General features: G+C 43.5%; 2 protein-coding genes across 4 annotated transcripts in view; one reads left to right on the top strand and one right to left on the bottom strand.

Annotated features, from left to right (window-relative positions):
• Nucleotides 1-2,627, bottom strand: part of ALDH7A1 (aldehyde dehydrogenase 7 family member A1) — a 28,264-nt gene extending 25,637 nt beyond the window's left edge. For both annotated transcript variants that reach the window (XR_014024873.1, XM_081315734.1), the window contains exons 1-2: nt 2,372-2,627; nt 209-262 (exon numbers count right to left, since the gene is read on the bottom strand). Coding sequence is in view for 1 of the 2 variants with exons in the window: in XM_081315734.1 (XP_081171860.1) it covers nt 209-262; nt 2,372-2,575 (258 nt within the window). In the remaining variant the exon portion in view is untranslated. The remainder of the gene's footprint in view (nt 1-208; nt 263-2,371) is intronic.
• A 325-nt stretch (nt 2,628-2,952) lies between these two features.
• On the top strand, nt 2,953-26,024 carry PHAX (phosphorylated adaptor for RNA export). 2 transcript variants are annotated; one of them, XM_081315735.1, is made up of 7 exons: nt 2,953-3,370; nt 8,695-8,793; nt 9,783-10,396; nt 10,790-10,910; nt 14,882-14,965; nt 24,078-24,317; nt 24,407-26,024. In XM_081315735.1, the coding sequence occupies exons 1-6, from the start codon at nt 3,266-3,268 to the stop codon at nt 24,291-24,293; spliced, it is 1,239 nt and encodes a 412-aa protein (XP_081171861.1). In that variant the 5' UTR covers nt 2,953-3,265; the 3' UTR covers nt 24,294-24,317; nt 24,407-26,024. The 2 variants fall into 2 exon arrangements, with proteins under 2 accessions (XP_081171861.1, XP_081171862.1); XM_081315736.1 differs by lacking the exon at nt 8,695-8,793 and having other exon boundaries at nt 2,954-3,370; nt 24,078-26,024.

The following is a 26,024-nucleotide window of genomic DNA, read 5'->3' on the forward strand; positions in this document are numbered from 1 at the left end:
TAGCCCTATTTCTACACAAAATCTCCATCTGGTGGGGCGGAATAATGTAATCTATAATATTTTCTACTTGTATTGCTTTTAGCTAGACTGCATTTCTTATTCATCTCATGAATTTTGTTAACATTCCAGCCTTGAGATCTGCTTATGATTTTTTCTCCTAATGATGCTTTTTATTAAAGAGTCATATATATATTTATATAAATCTTACCTGGCGAACTTTAGCTATGGGCTGATTATTTGCAGGACAGTATGTAGTCACAACCTAAAGAAAGAACATTTCAGTCCCATTTAGTAAACATCCCTACAATCATAAACCTTATGGTCAAAAGCTGGCACAAGTTAAGGCATTGGCTGGATCCAAATCAATAGAGCAGTTTTTATGCCAAGTCACATTATAAAAGGTAAAGGTAAAGTTCCCCCCCCCCCCGCACATGCGTGCTTAGTCGTTTCCAACTCTAGGGGCTGGTGCTCATCTCCGTTTCAAAGCCGAAGAGCCAGCGCTTGTCCGAGGACATCTCCGTCATCATGTGGCTGGCATGACTAGACGCCAAAGGTGCATGGAACGCTGTTACCTTCCCACCATAGTGGTCCCTATTTTTCTACTTGCATTTTTACATGCTTTCGAACTGCTAGATTGGCAGAAGCTGGGACAAGTCACATTATAGGAACTGATAAATCAGAATGAGTTCAGGCAAAAGTCAAAAGTCCAGGAATCAAGCTGTACAAGAAGTAGCTGAATGCTAAATGCAGAAAAAATAACAGCGAGACATGTCGGTGATTTTCAAAGACCTGAAATGCAGAATTGCCTCTGTAGTTCTACAGGAAAGCTCAGATCCAAAAGAAGAAATTGGAAGGAAGGTTGTTTCAACTGCACATTAATTGAAAGAGCATGAGTATCAGATGATAGCTGAGGGCAGCAGGCTTTTGTTCACTGGAAGCTTTTAATCAGGCAGGATACTGTAGAATATCCCACACTGCAAATCCTGCACTGAGCAGGTAACTAAGAATAATGTGATTGCTTCTAAGTTTCCATCAATTCTCTGATAATCATCCTGGTCATTTTAACTTTGGAATGTATTAATCGGCCACATGCCAACTATTGTTTTAGTTGCTTGACTGCAAAATGACAGTGCTTATGCCCTGGAAATACAATTGCTAAATTTCACAACAGGTTTGGCTACATTGATTAGGGTTTCCAGGACATGAAGCCCCCAATGCCTGTAGATCGCCAGTCCATGGAAGAGTACCCAAGGGTGGCACTGGTGACTCATATCATCATAAAGGCATGCAGAAATATTATAACGAGGATATGTCAGAAAAGCATACCGTTTGCAATGTTTTTAGGTCTACCTGCTGATGAAAGTCACAAGAGGGGAAGAGCCGAAAAAAGCTGCAGGACTGCAAGACACGCATTCTCTTTCCGAGCCGAGATCAATGAATGATTAAACCGAGACTTGTCTCTTTCTGCCAATTCTAATATGGGCTGCCACCATAATTTGTGAGAGGTGGAAACGTTTCTTCAAATTTATTTATTTATTTATTAATGGGATTTATATCCCGCCCTATCTCCCGAAGGACTCAGGGCGGCTAACAACAAAACATATAATAAGTACAGAAATTAAGATAAAAATAAAATTAAAATCATCTGTGCAATAAATTAAAATTAAAAATAAATTAAAAATTGTAAATATAATTAAAATGCCTGTCAGCCCAGGTCAGCCAGGTGGAAAACGAGTGTTTTGAGGCCGCGGCGAAAGGACTGGAGATTTTGGGCCATTCGAAGCTCAGTGGGGAGCTGATTCCATAGGACTGGCGCTCCCACAGAGAAGGCCCTCCCCCTGGGGGTCGCCAGCCGACATTGCCTAGCTGACGGTACCCTGAGGAGGCCTTCTCTGTGTGAGCATACTGGGCGATGGAGATTTGTTCCCGGCAGCAGATGGTCCTGCAAGTATCCCGGGCCTAAGCCATGTAGGGCTTTAAAGGTAAGTACCAGCACCTTAAATCCCACCCGGAGGGCAACCGGTAGCCAATGCAGCTCACGCAGGAGGGGTGTAATATGGGAGTATCGGGGTGCTCCCATCACTACCCGTGCAGCTGCACTCTGCACCAGCTGAAGCCTCCGGGTGGTCTTCAAGGGCAGCCCCATGTAGAGGGCATTACAGTAGTCTATACGGGAGGTAACGAGAGCGTGGGTGACTGTACGAAATGCGAAACAAATAAACAAAAGCAAACCGCAGACTTCAAACGAAGACGCGATGCTAGCCTCAGAGAACTGGAGAAACAACTTCAAAAAGTGCCCGCAGGACCATTTCCAACCTCAGTTTTTAGGGCTGTCTGTCAAACTTGCTCCCACCCCGCCTTGCAAGCCTACCTCTCCTCTTCCTCCCCAGGAGCCATTGTAAACTCCCTCGTTTTCTTCTCGAAGCCCCAATTCTTTCAGCCACGCGTACTGGGCTTGGTTGATCAGCAAGGTCGACATGAAGGCGGCCGGTCTGTTGCAAGAAGCGGTGAAGGAGAAGCTCTTCCTCAGCAGAGCACGCCTGGCGAGCCCCGAAAGTCCAACTTGCAGCAGCATAGCGAGAAGGGGCCGCGGCACCTTGAATCACCAATAGCCAAAGAGGCGTCCGTCAAGAGCCCCACCCCCAAACGCAGAGCCCGGATTGGAGAAGACAAAAGGCTCGGTCCACCGTTGCCTGGCGGACCAAACAAGGCCCGCCCCCATCCAGCGTCGACTCCTCCTAGCGACTAGGCCAGGGGTAGGCAACCTCGGCTCTTTTATGACTCGTGGACTTCAACTCCCAGAATTCCTGAGCCAGCCAAGCTGGCTCAGGAATTCTGGGAGTTGAAGTCCACGAGTCATAAAAGAGCCGAGGTTGCCTACCCCTGGACTAGGCGCATCCTCTCTGCGCCTCGGGGCTTTTCTGCTTCTCTCGCGCATCTTAAAGGCAAAGGCGCGAACAACTGAAGCTTATCCAATGGCTGCAGAAGTCAAACGCATTTGCACACCTGTCTGGAGCATAAAATACAGCTCTGAAAAAACCAACGTGGGAAATCTCTCAACAGAGGAGAAAACGGATGTAAATTCACGGGCGGAAAGGAATTAAAAGACTACGATTCACGAAAATTCAAGAAGGAAGGGAAGAAACGCTAGTTGTCCCGCCTTTTTTTCCTTAGAGCAAGGCATTGTGGTCTCTGTAGTTTTTTTCTAGACTTAAGGACTTTCGTTTCTCCCTTCGCGGCTCCCGGTCTGATTGAGAGAGGAAAGATGGCGTCAGAAGCTTCAAGAATGGAGCAGGATGTCGAAGATGGAGAAATTTTCGAATCGGACAACGAAATGCCGGTCTCGGCTTCTTCCAGGAGTCCCCAACAGGTCTGGCAAACTCTCGGGCTTTTTATAATGCGCAGACGGGGAGGTTAACATCTTGGAGGGAAGCTTGGAAGGAAGCTTGTAACCCGAGTCTGCCCGCTCTTATTTTGGCACTATCCCACTGGAATGAGTGACTGGGCATGTTTCCCCACTTGAACCAGAGTAGGATCCGGTTCCTACCCGCCAAGCTAGTTGATGCTATTTCTTATTGCAATGGCTTCTCCCGAAGGTCCTGCCTTGTAAGCGACTCGTCAGTGTACTTGTACAGAAAATACTAACACTTAAGTCATAAGATTTCTGATGTATAAATAAATGGTATGAATGATTTCCTGGATACGTGGACCAGTAATAGTGTTTTCTCTGGGGATTGCAGCCAGCAGACCCTATTTCAGGATCTATTTTGAAGAGGAAGATGGGATTTCTCTCTTCTTTAAGCAGAAGGGTTTCTGTTTCTGTTTCTGCCCACCCTAGTTTTCCTCAACGTTGCTATAAATTTTCACATTGTAGATAGGTGCCGTGGTTTGTGTCTTTAAATATTCATATTAGGAAAAAAAACTTATTTCTGCTGTATGGGTTCTGAGCTCTTTCGCTTTCATCCCAGCTCTTTCACTTGGCATCTTTGTTGGCCAATGTGGATATTCTTCTGAAAACTTTCTGTGAGAGCAGGGTTTCTGATTTTTTGGTAAAAGACAAATTTGCTCCAAGGCCTTCAGACCTGTTTCATTATGGAAACGAAACTTTTTTTTTTAGTATTTTATGGCTTTATTTTTATTCCAGATCCAGCTATCTACTGATTATGCCCTTTTTCTGACAGTTTGGGGGAAGGGAGTACTTTAAACAGCAGTGACTCAGTCTGCATTAAGATACCCAAACATGCTTCTGAAGAGACAATAACTTCAAATTTGATCTTCCTCTTTAAAGGAATGCTAATTTTAGCCTATTAAATGTGGGGAAAATAATACACAGTGGTATATGATAATTCAGTTAGTTCATTCGCTTAAGGCAGGGGTCTTCAAACTCGGCCCTTTTATGACTCATGGACTTCAACTCCCAGAATTCCTCAGCCAGGCATGCTGGCTGAGGAATTCTGGGAGTTGAAGTCCATGAATCATAAAAGGGCCGAGTTTGAAGACCCCTGGCTTAAGGTGTCCCCACAAACATCCAGCCTGCGCCCATTATGTCAGATATGGGCTGCAAAGAATCAGCAACATTTATTTTTCTAACCTTGTGGACTTCTTAATTAGTTTTCTAAAGATAAAGGACATTATTTAGCTGGGTTATTAGTGAGATTATATAAAGTAAAAGTGAAATATTCAAAAATAATTCTTTTTTGATTTTACATATATAATGGTTAAAATACTGCTGGCTCAGAGTATTTCAGGGCATGCTACTTGCAACAGTTCTAGCACACCTGCAGCATATTTAATTCATTGTTTCAGTTGCTTATGTATGGCACCAGAATTGTTCAGATTGAGACAGCCTCTAACAATTGTTAAATAGTAAACTAACTTTAGAAGAAATATTCTACTTTAAGTTGTTTTACTGATATTATAAAACTTCCTTATTGATTACTCAGATAATTCATCTTGTAAATGCTCTTGGTCAGGTTGGTTCATTCTTCCATAATTGGTGGCAATGTAGTGAAGTGCAAAAGTTTGATGAAATGATTCATAAGAGAATAAAGCAAATTCTAGAAGTTGAATTTTTTTTCCAATATGCCATTTTTCTATTAAATATTGCTAACTTCATTGTTCAACAAAGTATACTAAACTGGCTTTGTACATGCCAACAGTTGCTAGGATATTCTACTTTGCACTGGAAAGTGTACAATTCCTTCAGTAGATGAATGATAAATTATTTTGTGGGCATATGTTTTAATGTTTAAGTAACCACATATTTGAAAAATAAAGCTGATGTATAGTTTAACCCAGAAATCAATTATAGTTCTGTTTATGGGCTTCTGTCACATCCAAAATGTGAGTTTCTCTGAACATAAAGTAGATTTTCTACATTTTAGAAAATAGTTTGTTAAATAACAGTATATTTCTTGCTAACTAGAAAAGACTATGATTTTTAAAATTTATTTCATATTGTGCAGATTAGTATGATTGATACACAGACTTCAGATACATCATTTTAAAATATTTAAATATCTAGTATTTTTCTGACAATTTGTACTTAATCTTATTTCTGCTTTCTTTCTCTTTAAATGTTCAATTTTTTATGAAAAAAGAATACGTGAAGCAGAATACCTATACAATACATTCAGCAAGTATTCAGACTCCCTTCACTTTTTACAATTTTGTTATGCTGCAGCCTGATTCTACAGCTCCATATTGACAAAGTGAAAACAGAATTTTAGAAACGTCTGTAAATTTATTAAAAAGAAAAAACTGAAATATCCCATTGGTATTCAGACCTTTTGCAAGATGTGAAATTTAGTTCCGGTGCCTCCTATTTCTCTTGATCGTTCACTTTTACAATGATCCTAAGCATACAGTCAAGATAACACAGAAGTGGCTTAGGAATAACTCTGTGAATGTCCTAGAGTGGCCCAGCCAGAGCCCTAACTTGAACCCTATTGAACATCTCTGGAGCGACCTGAAAAATTGCTGTGCACCGACAGTCTCCATCCAACCTGATTCAGCTTGAGAGGATTTGCAAGGAAAAATGGCAGGAAATCCCCTCATACCCAAAAAGATTTAAGGCTGTAATTGCTGCCAAAGGTGCTTCGACAAAGTATTGAGTGAAAGGTCTGAATACTTAAGCTAATGTGATGTTTCAGGGTTTTTTAAAATAAATTTATAGATATTTCTAAAATTCTGTTTTCACTTTGACCTATGGGGTACTGAATGTAAATTAATGAGAAAAAAATGAATTTCAAGAATTGTAGAATCAGGCTGCAGCATAACGTAATAGACAAAAGTGAAAGGAGTCCGAATACTTTCTGAATGCATTGTATTTCCTCATATTTGGTGGTAGGAATGTAAACCCGTCCAATTTTCTAAAGATGAATTGGCCTTCAGAAGAGAAGTAACAATGCTTCTGTAGTACCAGCAGATGGGATCAAAAAAAGACAGGATGACAAAAGCAGCATTTGCAATGCAAAGCCACCTCTTTTGTTTATATATCTTATGTTGGTGCATCTATAAAAAGGGTGGGGTGTGCATTGTGATGCCAATACAGTGGTACCTCAATACTCAACTGCTTCAAAACCTGTCAAATTGGGCACTTGACACATTTTGACATGCAAATGTCCCAATAGTCATCATTTGTCTGGTACTTAAATATGCTGCAAAAGGAAGTGGGACAGCCACAGAGAGTGGAAACAAAGTCAGCCATGCTGGGAAGGTCACTGAGATAGGAAAAGGAACTAATAGGAAGTCCTTCCCTGCTGAAACAAAGGATCACGTGTTAAGTCATGTGGTTTGTTTGGCACTCATCCTTTTTAGTACTCATTGCGCCTCCCAGAACCAATTAAGGACAAGTACCGATATACCACTTTATCATTTCTGTGCTCTTGTCTTTTTGACCTTCTCTGCAGATGTCACTGCCATGTATCAAGATTTAGGTTTCAGATTTCTGTGAAGTTCTTAAGCAACTTCCCCATTGAAGGGAGCATACAACGATCTAAAGCTTTCCTTCATAAGCTATGGTTCACTGGGCGTATTACTGCATGGTCTCATAGAAATCTGCATCCATATACAGGTAGTCTTCAACTTACAACCATTTCTTGAATGACAGTTCAGAGATACAACAGCACTTATGACTAGTTCTCACACTTATGACTGTTGCAGCATCCCTCAGTCACATGATCAAACTTTGGGTGCCTGCCAGCCAGCATGTATTTACAATGGTTGCAATGGCTTGGTGGCCTGGTATAGTCATTTGCAACCTTCCTAGGAGCTTCTGGCAAGCAAAGTCAATGGGGGAAAGCAGATTTGCTTAATGACCATATGATTCACTTGACAACTATTGATTCACTTATCGACCACAGCAAAAAGATTGAAAATGGGTCACAACTAACTGAACAACTGTCTTGCTTAGCAGTGGAAATTATGGTCTCAGTTGTAAGGTGGATCTACAACTCCCATGATTCTCAGCTGCCTATGACCATCCAAGTTGTCTAGCCCATTAAACTTTTCATGCAGAAAACTGAAAATTAAAATTCTATGAGGCAACCTCATGCAGATGATAGGAATTTGCATCATAGAATTTCAATTTTCAATAGCAGATTATATAATTTAAATTTTTGTAAGATGGCAAGGAAACTTGTGTCCAATACATCAGCAAAACACTAATCATTATTTTTCCCCTCATAAAATATCTTCAAGATAAAACTAACCTAAGTAAAACATGCTTGAGTTAAGAACTAATTAAGAACTATTAACAGCAATGTAAATATTAGTTATACTAGCTGTTTTAAATAGAAAGGTCAGTATGCCCTGTATGTCAATACAGTCTATATCCATATGAAGAGTGCATTAATGATTGCTGTGACACACACGAATTGCCATTAGCTGATCTTACATTGCTTGGTTTTTCATCAGATTTTTATGGTGTAATACTTAGAGGTATCTCCTATTTTGTTTAATGGAGCTTTCTTATAAGTAAATAGGAACATGTTTTATTGGATTAGTATGAATCTCCTTATGTTTGTGCTAGAAGTTACTTTTTAATGCAGTAATATAAAAAGATAATTAGTGTAGTAAAAAGTAGGCATCAGCAACTTCTATAAATTGTGAGTGAACTGTTGACATCTTCAGTTGTAATCAGATTCAAGAATTATTAAAATGTGCTTAGAACACCTTACACTATTATATATCCTTTAACTGCAAAGCACTTAAATGTTTAATATGACCAAGATGTTCTGAAAACAGCCTTCTATTGCTGCAGTGTAACAAGGAAAAGCTAGTATAAAATTAGCTGTATAAACTAGCATTTTCTTCCCAATTTACTGTTCTCCAGATCAGGGGTGTCAAACTCAATTTCATTGAGGGCCGCAGCAGCATTGTGGCTGCCCTCAGGGGGCCGGGTGGGTATGGCCAGGGTGGGCGTGGCCTACTAGGTGGGCATGGCTAGAGTGCGTATGGCCTACTGGGTGGGCATGGCCAGCTCTACATTGTTCGCATCAAGGGTGCCTATGGGGGCCTGGCCAGGTGTGGGACAGATCTGAGGGTCTCTGGCAGAAGGAGGGTCTCTGGGCCAGGGCCAAGGCAGAGGGAGCCGTTCCCTCACTGTTTCCAGGATGGCTTCGCGGGCCACATGAAACCACTTCGCGGGCCGGATCCGGCCCCCGGGCCTTGTGTTTGACATATCTGCTCCAGATGTATTGGACAATAATGAAGACAATCTATAATCAGCCAGTAAACTATTATAAGGGTGATAAAAGCATGGTTAGAAGACACTGGCCTAAACTCTTACTGGTAAATATATAGTATCTTTATGTGAAATATAAATTGCATCTTTTTAAAAAAGTTAGCAATAGCAGTAGCCCTACAGTTATATACTGCCCCATAGTACTTTACAGCACTCTGAGTGGTTTATAGTGTCAGAATATTTCCCCCAACACTCTGGGTCTCATTTTACCGACCTCAGAAGGATGGAAGGCTGAATCAACCTTGAGTCCATCAAGGTCGAACTCCAGGTTGTGGGCAGTGTCAGCCTGAAATAATGCATTTTAACCATTGCACCACCAAGGGTTCTAATTATCATTTGTAAAGAAATCTGAAATCAAATTCAGTACACAGCTCAATTTTTTATAATTTTTAAAACAAAATCGTAACTATCTAACAAACATGACTAGAGCTTGTGCTTTGCAGAAGAGCGAGTTCTTCGGAGAAGAGGGGAATAGATAGAGAGATAGAAGATATAGACAGACAGAGTGTGTGTATGTGATCTGAGTGTACCATCAGTAGATGATTGTTGTGATTTGTATGCATTGTTAATAGGTTTCATATTAAATCAAAGGCACTTAGGTGTCTTTTTCCTCTCAACATTCATCAATTGATTTCATTAATTCTCTGAGTTCAACATGTGCACTTCAAATATATTGGACTACCAATCCCATTAAGCAGCAAGGTTGACATAATGAATAACATTTAATTTTGTAAAAAATATTGTAATAATATAATGAATATTTTTATACACGTGATTACCTGTAACAAGGTCCAAGGTACTCTGTTAAATTTTCTGTTGTACCTGAAGTTCTGTTCACTCTGCCCAAGTTCTCCCTTAATTGTTTTTGTGTGTTGGGGGCTCTTTGAATATTCTCCCCAATATAGATTTCTGCAAACTATGGATTTCTAATTAATCCCTATTAAAATTTTAGCATTTTTTCTCTCATATGCTACATGAAAAAGTTAAAAATAGTGAAAGTGTTTTATTAATATAAATACGTACATTTATATTTCAGAATGATAGTGGTAATCCGGCAATATCTTTTCCAAGCAGCAGTTCACAATCAACAACAAGTGTTCCTTATCGGACAGTGAAAAGTATGGATTCGACTGATGAAAGTTTTTCAGATTCTGATGAAGAGAGTGGTCTATGGAAGCGAAAGCGACAGAAATGTTCAAACCTTCCTCCCCTCAAACCAGAGCCTTTCCAGTTTTCTCCAAACCCTCACAAAGATATCCGTAAAAAAGTCAACAATATATGGGGTGAAGTTCTGCAGAAACAGAATCAAGATGATATGTCAAGAAGACTTGGGATTCTATGGATGGATGGCAACCTGGACACAAGTCGAGGCTCCGAGGCCTACAACTACATTTTAGCAAAACAGTTGGTGAAAAACTCTGAACCAGAAGCAGTTAAGACACTAGACAAAGAGTTGGAAGAATATATGCAAGATGATAAAAAGACTATATCAAAAGAGGAGGAAGAAGAGGTGAGTGGACAAGGTCTCTGGAAACGGAAAAGGCCCATAAAGGAGAAATTCGGTCAAAGACAAGAAATGGATTATAAAGGGAGATATGAAATTACAGAAGATGATCCTGAAGAAAAAGTGGCAGATGAAATTGTCTATCGGTAAGATTTTGATATTTTATTTAAGAGATTTTCAACAAAAGCGATGTTTCAAGATAATAGCAAAAGATAAAGATATTCTGGTTTTGAATAATTTTTATTAAAGCACTTTTTGATCTTAAAGAAAAGCTATTTTTTAGATAAACAACTTTAAAGTCCATTCAGGTGCTTAGTTACACAAGAGTGCTAAATATCTGTTCCAGATATTTCTTTCCCATAGACAATAAACATATATACACCTACAGTATCCATATCACTGTAATTATGGCTGCAAAAGGAAAACTGTTTGATATCAAATATGCCAAACATCACTAAAATTTATAATAATGGATTTGTTTTTGAAAATATTGTCACTCAAATTACTTGGCAAATACAGAATTTCCATCTTTCTTTCAGGCTTCATGAACCAAAGAAAGATCTAATTGCACGGGTAGTGAAAATCATTGGGAAAAAGAAATCTATTGAACTACTGATGAAAACCACTGAGGTGGAGCAAAATGGAGGTCTTTTAATTATGGTAAGAAATAATTTGTCATGTAGTTTGTTAGGATTGCAGCTTAACTAATACTAAATGAGACCAAATGGTATTTCATTCCCTATATTTTTCCTACTTGCTGTCGTTACTATTGATAATGTCACTTTTGTCCAGTCTGATTCCATTACTCATTACCATCCAATGAATATGTTTGTTGCTATCAAACACTATCCCTATCAGTTTAGCTTTATTCCTATCAGATACTTTGTTTTGGCAATTCTACCTGCTGTAAAAGTACAATATATTCATATCAATCCTCTTTGAAGTAAATTGCATTATTGGCTCATGTTAGGATTACAAATCAGCCATTTGGGTCAAACATTTATATACTGCTCAAAAAAATAAAGGGAACACAAGATAAGACATCCTACTATTAAATACAGTACATTGTGTTGTTTAAGTGTTCCCTTTATTTTTTTGAGCAGTATAGTTAACTTGCATTTCTTTTATTGTGTTTAAATGAGCCTTGGTGCTAATGATGGTTAATGAATTAGCTTATTACATGCACAAACGGGCTCATGAGCACTAGCGCAAGTGGCGGAGTGCGCGTGCGTACGTGCACACACTGGCCAGCCATTGCTGTGGCCTGGCCAAGAAGCTGAGCCCAATAGTGGGCCGCACGCCATAGGTTGGGGACCCCTGCTCTAAGAGATGGCAAGTTATTGTGTCTAACATTACCAGAATCTCAAAATTGGTCACATCTTAGATAGAAACATCTGATGGAATTACAGGAAGGAGAGTTATTGTCTGTGTACCATATATACTTGAGTATAAGCCGAATTTTTCAGCCCACTTTTTGGGCTGAAAAATTCCACTTCGGCTTATACTCCAGTCAACAAAAAAACTTACCGAGGACTTGTGCGCGGCCGAGGCTTTGGTGCTTCCGGGATCGCGCGCACCTCTCCCAAGCCACCGCCATCCGGAGACCTGCCGAAGTTTGGGGAGGTTTGGGGAGGTGCGCGCGCACCTCCCCAAACCTCCCCAAACGTCGGCAGGTCTCCGGACCTCCGCGCCTTGCCTGCCTGCTTCTTTCCGCAGCGGAAAGAAGCAGGCAGGCAGGGCGCGGAGGAACGGAGACCTGCCGACGTTTGGGGAGGTTTGGGCGCCTCCCCAAACCTCGGCAGGTCTCCGTTCCTCCTGCCGACCTTTGGGGAGGTTTGGGCGCCTCCCCAAACCTCGGCAGGTCTCCGTTCCTCCTGCCGACCTTTGGGGAGGTTTGGGCGCCTCCCCAAACCTCGGCAGGTCTCCGTTCCTCCGCGCAGACCTGCCGACCTTTGGGGAGGTTTGGGCGCCTCCCCAAACCTCCCCAAACCTCGGCAGGTCTCCGTTCCTCCTGCCGACGTTTGGGGAGGTTTGGGCGCCTCCCCAAACCTCGGCAGGTCTCCGTTCCTCCGCGCAGACCTGCCGACGTTTGGGGAGGTTTGGGCGCCTCCCCAAACCTCCCCAAACCTCGGCAGGTCTCCGTTCCTCCTGCCGACCTTTGGGGAGGTTTGGGCGCCTCCCCAAACCTCCCCAAACCTCGGCAGGTCTCCGTTCCTCCTGCCGACCTTTGGGGAGGTTTGGGCGCCTCCCCAAACCTCCCCAAACCTCGGCAGGTCTCCGTTCCTCCTGCCGACCTTTGGGGAGGTTTGGGCGCCTCCCCAAACCTCCCCAAACGTCGGCAGGTCTCCGTTCCTCCTGCCGACCTTTGGGGAGGTTTGGGCGCCTCCCCAAACCTCCCCAAACCTCGGCAGGTCTCCGTTCCTCCTGCCGACCTTTGGGGAGGTTTGGGCGCCTCCCCAAACCTCGGCAGGTCTCCGTTCCTCCGCGCAGACCTGCCGACCTTTGGGGAGGTTTGGGCGCCTCCCCAAACCTCCCCAAACCTCGGCAGGTCTCCGTTCCTCCTGCCGACGTTTGGGGAGGTTTGGGCGCCTCCCCAAACCTCGGCAGGTCTCCGTTCCTCCGCGCAGACCTGCCGACGTTTGGGGAGGTTTGGGCGCCTCCCCAAACCTCGGCAGGTCTCCGTTCCTCCTGCCGACCTTTGGGGAAGTTTGGGCGCCTCCCCAAACCTCCCCAAACCTCGGCAGGTCTCCGTTCCTCCTGCCGACCTTTGGGGAGGTTTGGGGAGGCGCCCAAACTTCCCCAAAGGTCGGCAGGAGGAACGGAGACCTGCCGAGGTTTGGGGAGGCGCCCAAACCTCCCCAAACGTCGGCAGGTCTGCGCGGAGGAACGGAGACCTGCCGAGGTTTGGGGAGGTTTGGGGAGGCGCCCAAACCTCCCCAAAGGTCGGCAGGAGGAACGGAGACCTGCCAAGGTTTGGGGAGGCGCCCAAACCTCCCCAAAGGTCGGCAGGTCTGCGCGGATGAACGGAGACCTGCCGAGGTTTGGGGAGGCGCCCAAACCTCCCCAAACGTCGGCAGGAGGAACGGAGACCTGCCGAGGTTTGGGGAGGCGCCCAAACCTCCCCAAAGGTCGGCAGGAGGAACGGAGACCTGCCGAGGTTTGGGGAGGTTTGGGGAGGCGCCCAAACCTCCCCAAAGGTCGGCAGGAGGAACGGAGACCTGCCGAGGTTTGGGGAGGCGCCCAAACCTCCCCAAAGGTCAGCAGGAGGAACGGAGACCTGCCGAGGTTTGGGGAGGTTTGGGGAGGCGCCCAAACCTCCCCAAAGGTCGGCAGGAGGAACGGAGACCTGCCGAGGTTTGGGGAGGCGCCCAAACCTCCCCAAAGGTCGGCAGGAGGAACGGAGACCTGCCGAGGTTTGGGGAGGTTTGGGGAGGTGCGCGCGCACCTCCCCAAACCTCCCCAAACTTCGGCAGGTCTCCGGACGGTGGCGGCTTGGGAGAGGTGCGCGCGATCCTGGAAGCACGGAAGCCTCGGCCGCGCGCAAGTCCTCGGTAAGCTCCGGGCGGTCACTTGCTTCGCGTCTCCTGAGGGAAGGGGGGGCGACTGGAGCGGGCGTGTTTCCTCGCCTGCTGGGCGCCGCGATTTGCCCGGGGAACGCGCGGGCCCCGAATGGCAGCGTGGAGCGAGGAAGCGGACAGCCAGGGCTTCCCCGAGAGCCGCGGCCACACAGGGTATTCCTGTGTATTCAGGCTTGCAAAATGGCGGATCGAGCCTCTGCTGGCGGCAGAGGCTTGCAGAACGGCGGATCGGCTTATACTCGAGTCAATAACTTTTTCCAGTTTTTGGGGGTGAAATTGGGGGTCTCGGCTTATACTCGAGTCGGCTTATACTCAAGTATATACAGTATTTTGCTTTTGGGTTGGGGTTTCAGCCAGACCTCATAAAGGGATATATGGATAATTTTTCACTCAAAATCTCACTCCCAGGTTTAATTCGCTTCTATAGAAATCAGTGTTCAGAGGCTGTCTGAAGGAAGTCTGCACAGTTGGAAAAGAACCCAAAGCAGAAAGACACTCTTTGAGGTTTCAAAACTTAATTTTTAATCTCTCCAAAACATTAGGAATAACAAATAACAATATAATTTGTATTTTTGCCTACTAGCTCAGGGGTTTCAAATTCGCAACGTCACATGACATGTTGCAACGTACTGCGACTTTTTTTTCCATTGCCAGCAGTTTGACACCCCTGTACTAGCTGTGTGTGTGTGTGTGTGTAAGGAAAAAAAACTCAAGTACTGTTTTCACAAATTTTGGAAGGCTAGAGAAATAACATTGTAACACATCACTATCTTGCCAGAAACTTTCAGGAAAAACAAAATAGGGTGAAACCCTAATCTCAACTGATTTGCTGCCTTATTTCTTGAAACATTTGACATTTCAAACAATATTTTTTCAGTTTATATAGTCAGTCTTTCAATAATTATATAAAGCCCTGTTAATATTTTTACAGGTAATTAATAATTGCATTTTCTATTCTCATTATATCTCAGATAAATATTCAGATTCCAAGTATAAAACATTTGATATATTTTACACTTGCAGCTTTTAAAAGGTTATTTTTTCATCATTCAGGATGGTTCTAGAAGAAGAACTCCAGGTGGAGTTTATATAAACTTGTTGAAAAACACACCTTGTATAACCAGTGAACAAATCGAGGTAAACATTACTTTCTACATTCCAATTTGCAGCATAATTTTATACAACTTAAAAAAAGTTTTATTAATACAATATTCTGGCTTTACTTTCTCACGTTCCTTTATGCATTTCATGAAATACAGATAATCCTCAACTTACTGCCACAATTGAGCCCAAACTTTCTGTTGCTAAGCAAGACTGTTGTTGAATTTTGCCTCATTTTATGGCCATTTTTGCGACAGTCACTACATGAATCATTGCAGTTGTTAGTAATCCGGTTGTCAAGAGAATCTGGCTTTTTCATTGACTGCATGTCAGAAGGTGGCAAAAGGTGATCACATGACTGCGGGACTCTGCAACCCTTACAGTTGCAAGAAAAAGTATGTGAACCCTTTGGGATTACGTGGAGTTTTGCATGAATTGGCCATAAAATGCGCTCTAAACATCATGTAAGTCACAACAATAGAAAAACACAATCTGCTTAAAATAATACTACACAGACATCAGCTGTTGTCATGTTTTAATTGAACATAAGATGGAAACATTCACAGTGCAGGGTGGAAAAAGTATGTGAACCTTTGGACTTAATAACTGGTTGACCCTCCTTTGGCAGCAATAACCTCAACCAAACGTTTCCTGTAGTTGCAGATCAGACCTGCACAACGATCTGGAGTAATTTTGGACTACTCCTCTTCACAAAACTGTTTCAGTGTAGCAATATTCTTGGGATGTCTGGTGTGAATTGCTCTCTTAAGGTCATGCCACAGCATTTCAATCGGGTTGAGGTCAGGACTCTGACTGGGCCACTCCAGAAGGCGTATTCTGTTCTGTTGAAGCCATTGTTTTGTTCAATTACTTGTGTGCTTTGGGTCATTGTCCTGTTGCATCACCCATCCTCTGTGGAGCTTCAGTTGGCGGACAGATGGTCATATGTTTTCATGCAAAATGTCCTGATAAACTCTGGAATTCATTTTCCCATCAATGACAACAATCCGTCCAGGCCCTGAGGCAGCAAGGCAGCCCCAAACCATGATGCTCCACCATGTTTTACAGTGGGGATGAGGTTTTAATGTTGGTGTGCTGTGCCTTTTTTCTCCACACATAGTGTTGTGTGTTTTTCCCAAACAACTCAATTTTGGTTTCATCTGTCCACAGTATATTTTGCCAGTAGTGCTGTGGAACATCCAGGTGGTCTTTTGCAAACTTCAAACATGCTGCAATATTTTTTTTCTTTGGACAGCAATGGCTTCCTTTGTGGTGTCCTCCCATGTACTCCATTCTTGTTTAATGTTTTCCTTATTGTAGATGTGTCAACAAAAATGTTAGCATGTGCCAGAGATTTCTGTAGGTCTTTAGCTGACACTCTAGGATTCTTCTTTACCTCATTAAGCATTATGCACTGTGCTCTTGCAGTCATTTTTACAGGACGACCACGCCTAGGGAGAGTAGCAACAGTGCTAAACTTTCTCCATTTGTAGACAGTCTGTCTTACCGTGGACACATGAACATCAAGGCTTTTGGAGATACTTTTGTAACCCTTTCCAGCTTCATGCAAGTCAACAATTCTTGATCGTAGGTCTTCTGAGAGCTCTTTTCTGCGAGGCATGGTTCACATCAGACAGTGCTTCTTGAGACCAGTAAACCCAAAATGGGTGTGTGTTTTTAAAGGGCAGGACAGCTGTCAGCAACACATCCAATATCATCACACTGGTTGGAGTCAAGGTTGGCTCACTCCTGGCTCCAATTAGCTCTTGGAGAAAACATTAGGCTAGGGGTTCACATACTTTTTCCACCCTGCACTGTGAATGTTTCCATCTTATGTTCAATTAAAACATGACAACAGCTAATGTTTGTGTAGTATTATTTTAAGCAGACTGTGTTTTTCTATTGCTGTGACTTACATGACGTTTAGAGCGCATTTTATGGCCAATTCATGCAAAACTCCACATAATCCCAAAGGGTTCACATACTTTTTCTTGCAACTGCCAAGCATCCAGATTTTGATCACATGCATGGGGATGCTGCAAGGGTCTCATGAGTGTGAAAAATGGTCATAAGTCACTTTTTTCAGTTTGTTGTAACTTCGAATGGTCAGTAAACAAGTGTTTGTAAGTCAAGGACTTCCTGTCAGCTGTTTTCTATACTGATAACCCAGGCTTTCATTCTTAACTCTGCAGAGGTTACTGTTAAGAAATTTCAGGTTCAGCTCTCTCATATAGCTGCAAGTATGCAAAAATGAACTGACAAAAAAAAGGTTGCACACTCAACATCAGCATTCCCTAATCGTTAAATTCTTCACTCTGGAGACAACTGCCTATAAATAAAGATACTGTTGTAGTAATATAATGATGGAATAACCCAAGCTGACAAAGTAGTAAATGATAATTGTCTTATTGAAGGCATGGGGCCTCTGTTGTAGTAAGTCAGCTAAATAACACCCCACTGTTGTGTTTTATATTTGGATCCTGTCCAACTCTATTTGAAAGATGTATGGAATTGATGTTACTAACTCTGCCTAGTACTTTTCTTGGTATCTCAAACTGTAGGATGCCTATTCTTTTCGTTCAAAGTTTCAGTGTGCCGTTCTGCTCTCTGTAAAGCTTTGTAGAGTACATATTTAATGCGTAATGAAGAAAAACATATGTAATCTTTAGAATGCATGGAATTCCAAAAGTAGAAAGAAGAGAATGCCAAGTCTGTGGGCCGGTCCACTTTATTGCTTAGTGTCTCTCTCTTCTGAGCTAAAGGCAAAGGCGAGGAGCCTCATTTCTGCAAGGATGTGTTTTGGAAATATTACATGGGCCTACCAACAACCTAGACAGCCTTCGACTTCCCAAAGCTAATTCTTGTGAGAGTCACAAAGGATCTTTGTGACTCTCACTATCTCTTTGATTGTATTTCAGAGCCAAATTGTCCTTGTAGCATACCGTATTTTTCGGACCATAAGACGCACCTGACCATAAGACGCACCCAGTTTTTAGAGCAGGAAAACAAGAAAAAAAATATTCTGAACCAAATAGTATCAGTATACTAAAAAGGTAAAGGTTCCCCCGCACATGCGTGCTAGTCGTTTCCGACTCTAGGGGCCGGTGCTCATCTCCGTTTCATAGCCGAAGAGCCAGCGTTTGTCCAAGGACGTCTCCGTGGTCATGTGGCCGGCATGACTAGACGCCAAAGGCGCACGGAACGCTGTTACCTTCCCACCGGAGTGGTCCCTATTTTTCTACTTGCATTTTTACGTGCTTTCAAACTGCTAGGTGGGCAGAAGCTGGGACGAGTAACAGGCGCTCACTCTGTTACGCGGCACTCGGGATTCGACCCGCCAAACTGCCGACCTTCCGATCGACAAGCTCAGCGTCCTAACCCACTGAGCCACCGCGTCCCTTAAATCAGTATACTAAAACAGGGCTTTTCAACCTTTTCATCCATTGTACCACTTTTAGGACAAGGCAATGTCCGAGTACCACCAGTCGCCCAGCAAGGTGTCAAAAACTTGACACACACCCCCAAAAAAGGAAAAAAAAAATGATAAAGTACAGGTAGTCCTCGACTTACAACGATTTACTTAGTGACTGTTCAAAGTTACGATGGCACTGAAAAAGCAACTTATGACCATTTTTCACACTTATGACCATTGAAGCATCCCCAGGGTCATGTGATTTACATTCAGATGCTTGGCAATTGATTCATATTTATGATGGTCACATTGTTCCAGGGTCATGTGATCGCCTTTTGCAACCTTCTGACAAGCAAAGTTAGTGGGGAAACCAGATTCACTTAACAATCATGTTACTAATTTAATTTTTCTCTCTCCTTCTCTTTTTCTCCCTCTCTTCCCCCTCCCTCTTTCTTTCTCTCTCCCTTTCTCCCTCTCCTTCTTTCTCTATTTTTCTCTTTCCCTCTATTTCTCCCTCTTTCTCTCCCTCTATTTCCCTCTCTTTCTTTCTCCTTTCTCTCTTCCTCTTTCTCTCCCTCTCTATTTTTCTCTTTCTCTCTATTTCTCCCTCTCTCTCCCTTTCTTTCTCTCCCTCTCTTTCCCTCTCCCTCTTTCTCTCTCCCTCTATTTCTCTCCCTTTCTTTCTCCTTCTCTCTCTCTCCCTCTTTCTCTCCCTCCCTATCTTTCTCCTCTCTCTCTCTTTCTCTCCCTCCCTATTTCTTTTTCCTTCTCTCTCTCCCTATCTTTCTCTCTCTCTCTCTTTCTCCCTCCCTCTCCCATTGTCCCTTCCTTCTTTCCTTCCTTCCCTCCCTCTTTGTCCTTCCCTCTCTGTGTTAGAGCAGTACCCACGGAGGCGGCCCTGCAGCCCGGCTTTCTCTTGCAGAAAGCAAGCTGAAACGGAGCGAGGGACATTGCCAGGAATGCGATCTCGCGTGGTTTCAGTTTCCCTTGCTACAAGAGAAAGGCTGAAACGAGGGAGATTGCAGCAGCGGGAGATCGCGTTCCTGGCAATCTCTCTCACTCGGTTTCAGCCTGCTTTCTCTTGTAGCAAGGGAAGCTGAAACCAAGCGAGGGAGATTGCAGGAGTGCGAGATCGGTGTTTCTCAGCACGTGCCGATTTGTGCTCCTGGCAATCTCCCTTGCTTTCCACTTGCGGAGGTTGGGGCTGGCCATATGGATCACCTTCGGACCATAAGACGCACTCTCGTTTTCCCCCTCACTTTTGGGGGGGAAAAGTGCATCTTATGGTCCGAAAAATACGGTATTTCCTATCTACAATAAACTGGTTCATTCTCCTGATTTTTTTTGCCCCCTTCCTTTCAATAGATCCAAGGTATAACTCTCAATTTTTAGATACCGTATATACTTGAGTATAAGCCGAATTTTTCAGCCCACTTTTCGGGCTGAAAAACTCCACTTCGGCTTATACTCCAGTGAACAAAAAAAAAGAACTGTCCCTTCGTTCGGTACAGGCTGCTGAGAGAAGGGAGCGGCAGAGCCTTGCAGAGCTGGCGGCAGTCCAGCGTTGTTTCTCCCCCTCGTGCGTGCGTGTCTGTGTCAGACCCACGGGAATGGCTGGTAGGGAAGCGGCATTCCGGCATTCCCCCCCTTCCTGTGTGTCGAGCCCACGGGGCTTGACACACAGAGAAACGCAAATGCCGGACTGCCGCCACCTTTACTAGCCATTCCTGCGGGTCTGACACACACACACACACACACACACCACACACACACACGCCGCCGGGCTCGGCAGGAGGGGCAGCCCCCGCCGCGCCCCCCTCCCGGCCCGCCGCGCCGCTGCCGCTTCCTCCGGGCAAGTCGGGGGGCTTGCGGGGCGAAGGCACCGGCCGGGGGGCAGGCAGGGCGGGAGGGCGGCCGCGCAGCTCAGCGCCACCCCGGAGCCACAGCCATCCGCCCACGTCCCGGCGGAGAGAGCCTGCCCTGCGGAGCTTGCTCGCTCGCCCGCTGCCTCGCTCGCTCGCCCGCTGCCTCGCTCGCTCGCCCGCTTGCTCGCTCGCTCGCCCGCTGCCTCACCCGCTCGCTCGCTCGCCCGCTGCCTCGCCCGGGACCAGCGGCGCCACCCCAAAGCCAGCCAGGCGGGCGGACGGGCGGAGAGAAGCCCGGCCCGGAGGGGAGGGGAGGGAGCGGAGTCGCCGGGGGTGCAGCCCGGGGCCCACGTGGAAACAACGCTTGACTGCCCCCCCACACACACACGAGGAGGGAAACAACGCTTGACTGCCCCCCCCACACACACACACGCACGAGGAGGGAAACAACGCTTGACTGCCCCCCACACACACGCGCGCGCACGAGGAGGGAAACAACGCTTGACTGCCCCCCCCACACACACACGCACACGAGGAGGGAAACAACGCTTGACTGCCCCCCCCACACACACACGCAAAAGCGGGGGGGGAGAGAGAAACGCCTTGTTCTCTCGTCTCAGCGGAGACTTGTTTCGGGGGATCCAGCCTCTGTCACCCCCTTCTCTCAGCTGGGCAGCTGACAGAAAGGGGCGGCAGAAGCTGCATCCCCCGAAAGAAGTCTTCGCCGAGAAAATGGGCGCTGAGATTTTCTCGGCGAAGACTCACCTTCTCCCGTTCACCTTCAGCAGCTCTGCCAGGCCCGTCCAGTGCCCTGCTAGCAGAGCTTGACAAATGCAAAAGCTGCTTTGGTTAAACACTGGAAGGTTTAGTGATTAACCCACCCCACCCCACCCGGTCTTCTTGCTGTTTCTCCCCATCCTCACTCCTACCCACAGGGGCTCTCTGCCTCTTCTACTACTTCTTTTTCTTTCTTTTTTGCTGAGGTGTGCGTGTCTCTCTCTCTCTCTCTCTCTCTCTCTCTCTCCCTCCCTCCCTCCCTCTCTCCCTTCCTCCACACACACATTCTTCGGTAAAGAGATTCACTCGATCCATGGTTTCAAGGTTGGGGTAGAGAAATCCCGGTTTGTTTCAAGAAACCGGGGTGGTTTATGAGCCTATAGATTTTAGACTTTGCATCTTGTTTTGCTTCCTCGGTTCCCACGAAGCCCGAAACTCTTTTTTTTTCCCCTCTGGTTTCTGCCCAACTGTCAACTCGTGGTAAAACAAACAAACAAACAGAAAGCCCTTGCCTCTGGTTCCTGAGGAAAGAAAAAGTTGAGGCGAGAAGTGGAGAACATTCCCTTCTTCGTTGAAAGCTGAAAGCAAACGCGCTGCAAAATTCGTTCATCCTCATCCTCCCCCCTCTCTCTCTCTCTCTCTCTCTCTCTCTCTCTCTCTCTCTGTGGTGTGTTATCTCGAACCAGATGGGATGGCAAAGTCAAATGCAAATGGGGATCTTGCAGATCTTGCCCTGCCTTTCCCCCCACAGTTACCTTCTGTTCTTGATGAGCTCACAAGTGCTCAAGGACAAAATAGGGCAGGGCAGAGCCGGCAGTTATAAATAGGATGCAGATAAAAGGAAAGGTAAGGAGGGGTTCAGGTTGAGAGGAGAGGCTGCGTAGCCTTAGTGTAACTCCTGTGTGGGCTGACTGGGTTGCCTCCGATGGGCTCTGACAGTGGAACAGAATGGAATAGAAAATATGGAATGGATTGGAACAGAACGTAGAACAGAACAGAACAGAACAGAACAGAACAGAACAGAACAGAATAGAATAGAATAGAATAGAATAGAATAGAAATATAGAAAGTGAATAGAATAGAATAGAATAGAATAGAATAGAATAGAATAGAATAGAATAGAATAGAAATATAGAAAGTGAATGGAATAGAATAGAATAGAATAGAAATATAGAAAGTGAATAGAATAGAATAGAATAGAATAGAATAGAATAGAATAGAATAGAATAGAATAGAATAGAATAGAATAGAGAATGGTAATAAGAATAGAATAGAATAGAATAGAATAGAATAGAATAGAATAGAATAGAATAGAATAGAATAGAATAGAATAGAATAGAATAGAAATATAGAAAGTGAATGGAATAGAATAGAATAGAATAGAAATATAGAAAGTGAATAGAATAGAATAGAATAGAATAGAATAGAATAGAATAGAAATATAGAAAGTGAATAGAATAGAATAGAATAGAATAGAATAGAATAGAATAGAATAGAATAGAATAGAAATATAGAAAGTGAATAGAATAGAGTAGAATAGAATAGAAATATAGAAAGTGAATGGAATAGAATAGAATAGAAATATAGAAAGTGAATAGAATAGAATAGAGAATGGTAATAAGAATAGAATAGAATAGAATAGAATAGAATAGAAATATAGAAAGTGAATGGAATAGAATAGAATAGAATAGAAATATAGAAAGTGAATAGAATAGAATAGAATAGAAATATAGAAAGTGAATGGAATAGAATAGAATAGAATAGAAATATAGAAAGTGAATAGAATAGAATAGAATAGAATAGAATAGAATAGAATAGAGCTGGAAGGGACCTTGGAGGTCTTCTAGTCCAGCCCCTTGCTCAAGCAGGAGGACCTATACCAGTGGTGGTGAACCTATGGCACGCCTGCCAGAGGTGGCACTCAGAGCCCTCTCTGTTGGCACGTGCGCCACCACCGCTGCCAGCAGCAGGTCCTTGTCGGTTGGTGGACTGGAAGAAAAGGGAGGGGGAAGCATTTTACATGCGTGCATGCGCGCACGGGGCCACGAGCAGGCACATGCTGCAAAGGGGGCGGGGCTAGTGCCTGCGTGATACTCACTAGCCCAGCCCCGTTCTCACGTGGTGCGGTGCCTTGTATCTGCACCCTGCGGCGCGGCGGTTGGCATTTTTGTGCCTTGCGGTACGGTGGCCCATTTTTTGCTCCCCCTTTTTTTTCGTGCCAGAGGCGGCACTCAGAGGCGCCTCCCTGTCCCCTCCCCCGAGGGCACCAGAATGCCGATGCTACCTTGGCACTTTGTGATAAACAAGTGGGTTTTGGCTTGCGGTTTGGGCACTCGGTCTCTAAAAGTTTTCCCACCACTGACCGATACCATCTCAGACAGGTGAATGTCCAGTCTCTTCTTAAAAACCTCCAGTGATGGAGCACTCTTGATTTCTGGTGGCAAGCTGTTCCACTGGGCAGCTGAGACAAAGGGGCGGCAGAAGCTGCATCCCCCGAAAGAAGTCTTCGCCGAGAAAATGGGCGCTGAGATGCCTCATTCTCTCGCTCAGCGGAGACTTCTTTCGCGAGATCCAGCCTCTGCCGTGCTGCACCGAGAGAACAGCAAGCCGCCCCATTCTCTCGGCGGAGCACTCCACCGCCCCATTCTCTCGGCGGCTTGCCACCCCGTTCTCTCATCTCAGCAGAGACGTCTTTCGGGGGATCCAGCCTCCAGCTGCTGCATTTCCCAGCCTCGGCTTATACTCGAGTCAATAACTTTTTCCAGTTTTGGGGGGTAAAATTGGGGGTCTCGGCTTATACTCGAGTCGGCTTATACTCAAGTATATACGGTACTTTCTTTCTCAATATTATAAACGGAGAGACATCTATTTTATTATAAAATTATTATTTTACAACAAGGCTTTCTTTTAACTCTGTAGATAATACATTTTCAAATAATTCTGCACCAATATTTGAAAAAATAATGGCTTTTTAAAAACTTGAGGGTTCTTTGTTAAATAGCCATGATTATCTCTAAAAGTTGGTGTTTTGTGGAAGCTGCTTTTGTCTATTATTCCTTCTCATTTCATGAGGTAATTAACATTCTCTTTAAAGGAAATCTTCTATATTGAAAATCAAAAGGAGAGTGAGAAAAAATGGGCTGCAAAGAAGAGGAGATATCAAGTGCTGAGCAAAAAGATGCAGCAAGCTATTAAAGGAGTTAATCTTCATGAACACGATGATGCCTCTCGAGAGACTTTTGCAAGTGACACAAATGAAGCCCTGGCTTCTCTGGATGACTTGCAAGAAGGACATTGGGAAATAATGTAGAACATGTTTTTGAAATAGATGAAGGTGATGCTATCTTTTGTGCACTAGATACTTGAGGAATCAAAATCTTTGTGATGTCCATATTAATGGTCAATTTTTTATCTTGTCATTAGTTGCAATAGTGCCTATTATGTGAATCAGTCACATGCTGGAAAGGATAATTTTATTTCTCACAATTGATGCTTAAGTTTTCAGTTTGCTTCAGATCAACAATGCCGTATAGCTTCATTTATTTCATAACTTCAACAGATACTTAACACCTGATGCACATTCTTTCATCTCAAGGTTAGTTTAACATTAGAAAACAACTGAATGCTCTCATCCCAGAGTAAAACCTTTGTATGGAACTGAATATAACTGCATGGAAACACTGTTTCATTTAACTAATAGTACTGTAAACAAATACCACTCTGACACTCTTATATGGAAGCCTTTTAGCATGATCATTGTTTTCATGATGAATTTGGGAACAGGTTTTGCCTATGAGCCAGATAGGTATTCAGTCTGCTTGCAAGATATTGAACAATAAAGAATATAATGCAGCCATTTCAAATATTCTTTATTTGGATGCCCTTCACACAGTTGAAAAGACTGTTTCTAAAGAAGATATGCTCTTGTACAGTTTGTCTCCTGTTTTAATGATAGAACCTGAGGTTTTGTTCCTTAATACAAAATGGTAAATACTACATGTTGCATGCATAGAGAACTTCAATTTCAGCTTATGTTGACCATTAGCTCTGAGGAAATCATATAAACTTGCAATAATTAAAACAAGCTTTTTTCTCTTTTACAATTCTTTCAGTTTTCAATTTCTTACTCCTGAGTTTTGAGCTAACAATCTTGTATAAAATTAGTTGTACTAAAAGTAGATCACTTAAATCAGTGAATCTTTAGTTGTGACTTAGACCTAATTGATATCACAGAACTGAAGAACCCCTCTATCTGCATTTAGCCAGCATAAATGGGTACAAAACTTGTCTCAGTTTCATATTTTGTTTTGAAGTTAATAACTCTGAAGATGGGAGTTGGCTATAAGATTTACTCACCATTGTTCTTCCTATTAATTACAATATTCTTAAAGGAATAAAACAGTTAAGAAGTCAAGCAGCACATCTGTCTGAATCATAGCAGGATACTTATGTATCATAAGTCTAAGGTTTCACATTATTAGAGTGGAAATTGCAAATCTGGTTTAATTTTCATTTATAATATGTACAATAAATAAATTTTTTGGCTTTTAAAATGTATTTATTCAACTTGCCCAGACTTTTTAGGATGTCCAGTTGGCCTTTAAAAAAATGGAAGAGGTAGGAAAGTGAAATGAACTCTGTGTTGCTTAAATTATTCTATCAATATATCAAACTTCACCACTGGTAATTAAATCCTTGAAGTGCAACAGCTTATTTCAGTTATGTACATTTGCGTATGTTAAATTTTTAGTTCAAACTTACACAATGAGTTTGTCATTTTATTGTGAAAATAGGAGATGTTGCTGAGCAAAACAAAAAAGTTTGTGTTTTTGTGCATTAAAAGGATTTGTACACTGAACTGCCTGTAGCAAAGTTATATTTTCCTCTAGTCTTCCTTTAGTACCATGCAGTCCTTTCATTATGATGGGAATTCTTAGAAACCTAAAAGTCAATGCTTCTTTTATAATCAGAAAGAAACCATATTGCCTTGGAATGATTTAACCAATTTTTAGTTATCGCTAGGATGTTTAATTTTTTTTAA

This window comes from Vipera berus (genome assembly GCF_964194415.1).
Source record: "Vipera berus genome assembly, chromosome: 2".
NCBI lineage: Eukaryota > Metazoa > Chordata > Lepidosauria > Squamata > Viperidae > Vipera > Vipera berus.

What these genes read in the sequence shown, in the direction of transcription:
- PHAX (XM_081315735.1), top strand. Translation starts at nt 3,266, where the DNA reads ATGGCGTCAGAAGCTTCAAGAATGGAGCAGGATGTCGAAGATGGAGAA. An exon ending in GCAGATGAAATTGTCTATCG is followed by an intron (nt 10,397 to 10,789) that starts GTAAGATTTTGA and finishes TCTTTCTTTCAG; the next exon opens with GCTTCATGAACCAAAGAAAG. An exon ending in TAACCAGTGAACAAATCGAG is followed by an intron (nt 14,966 to 24,077) that starts GTAAACATTACT and finishes TTCTCTTTAAAG; the next exon opens with GAAATCTTCTATATTGAAAA.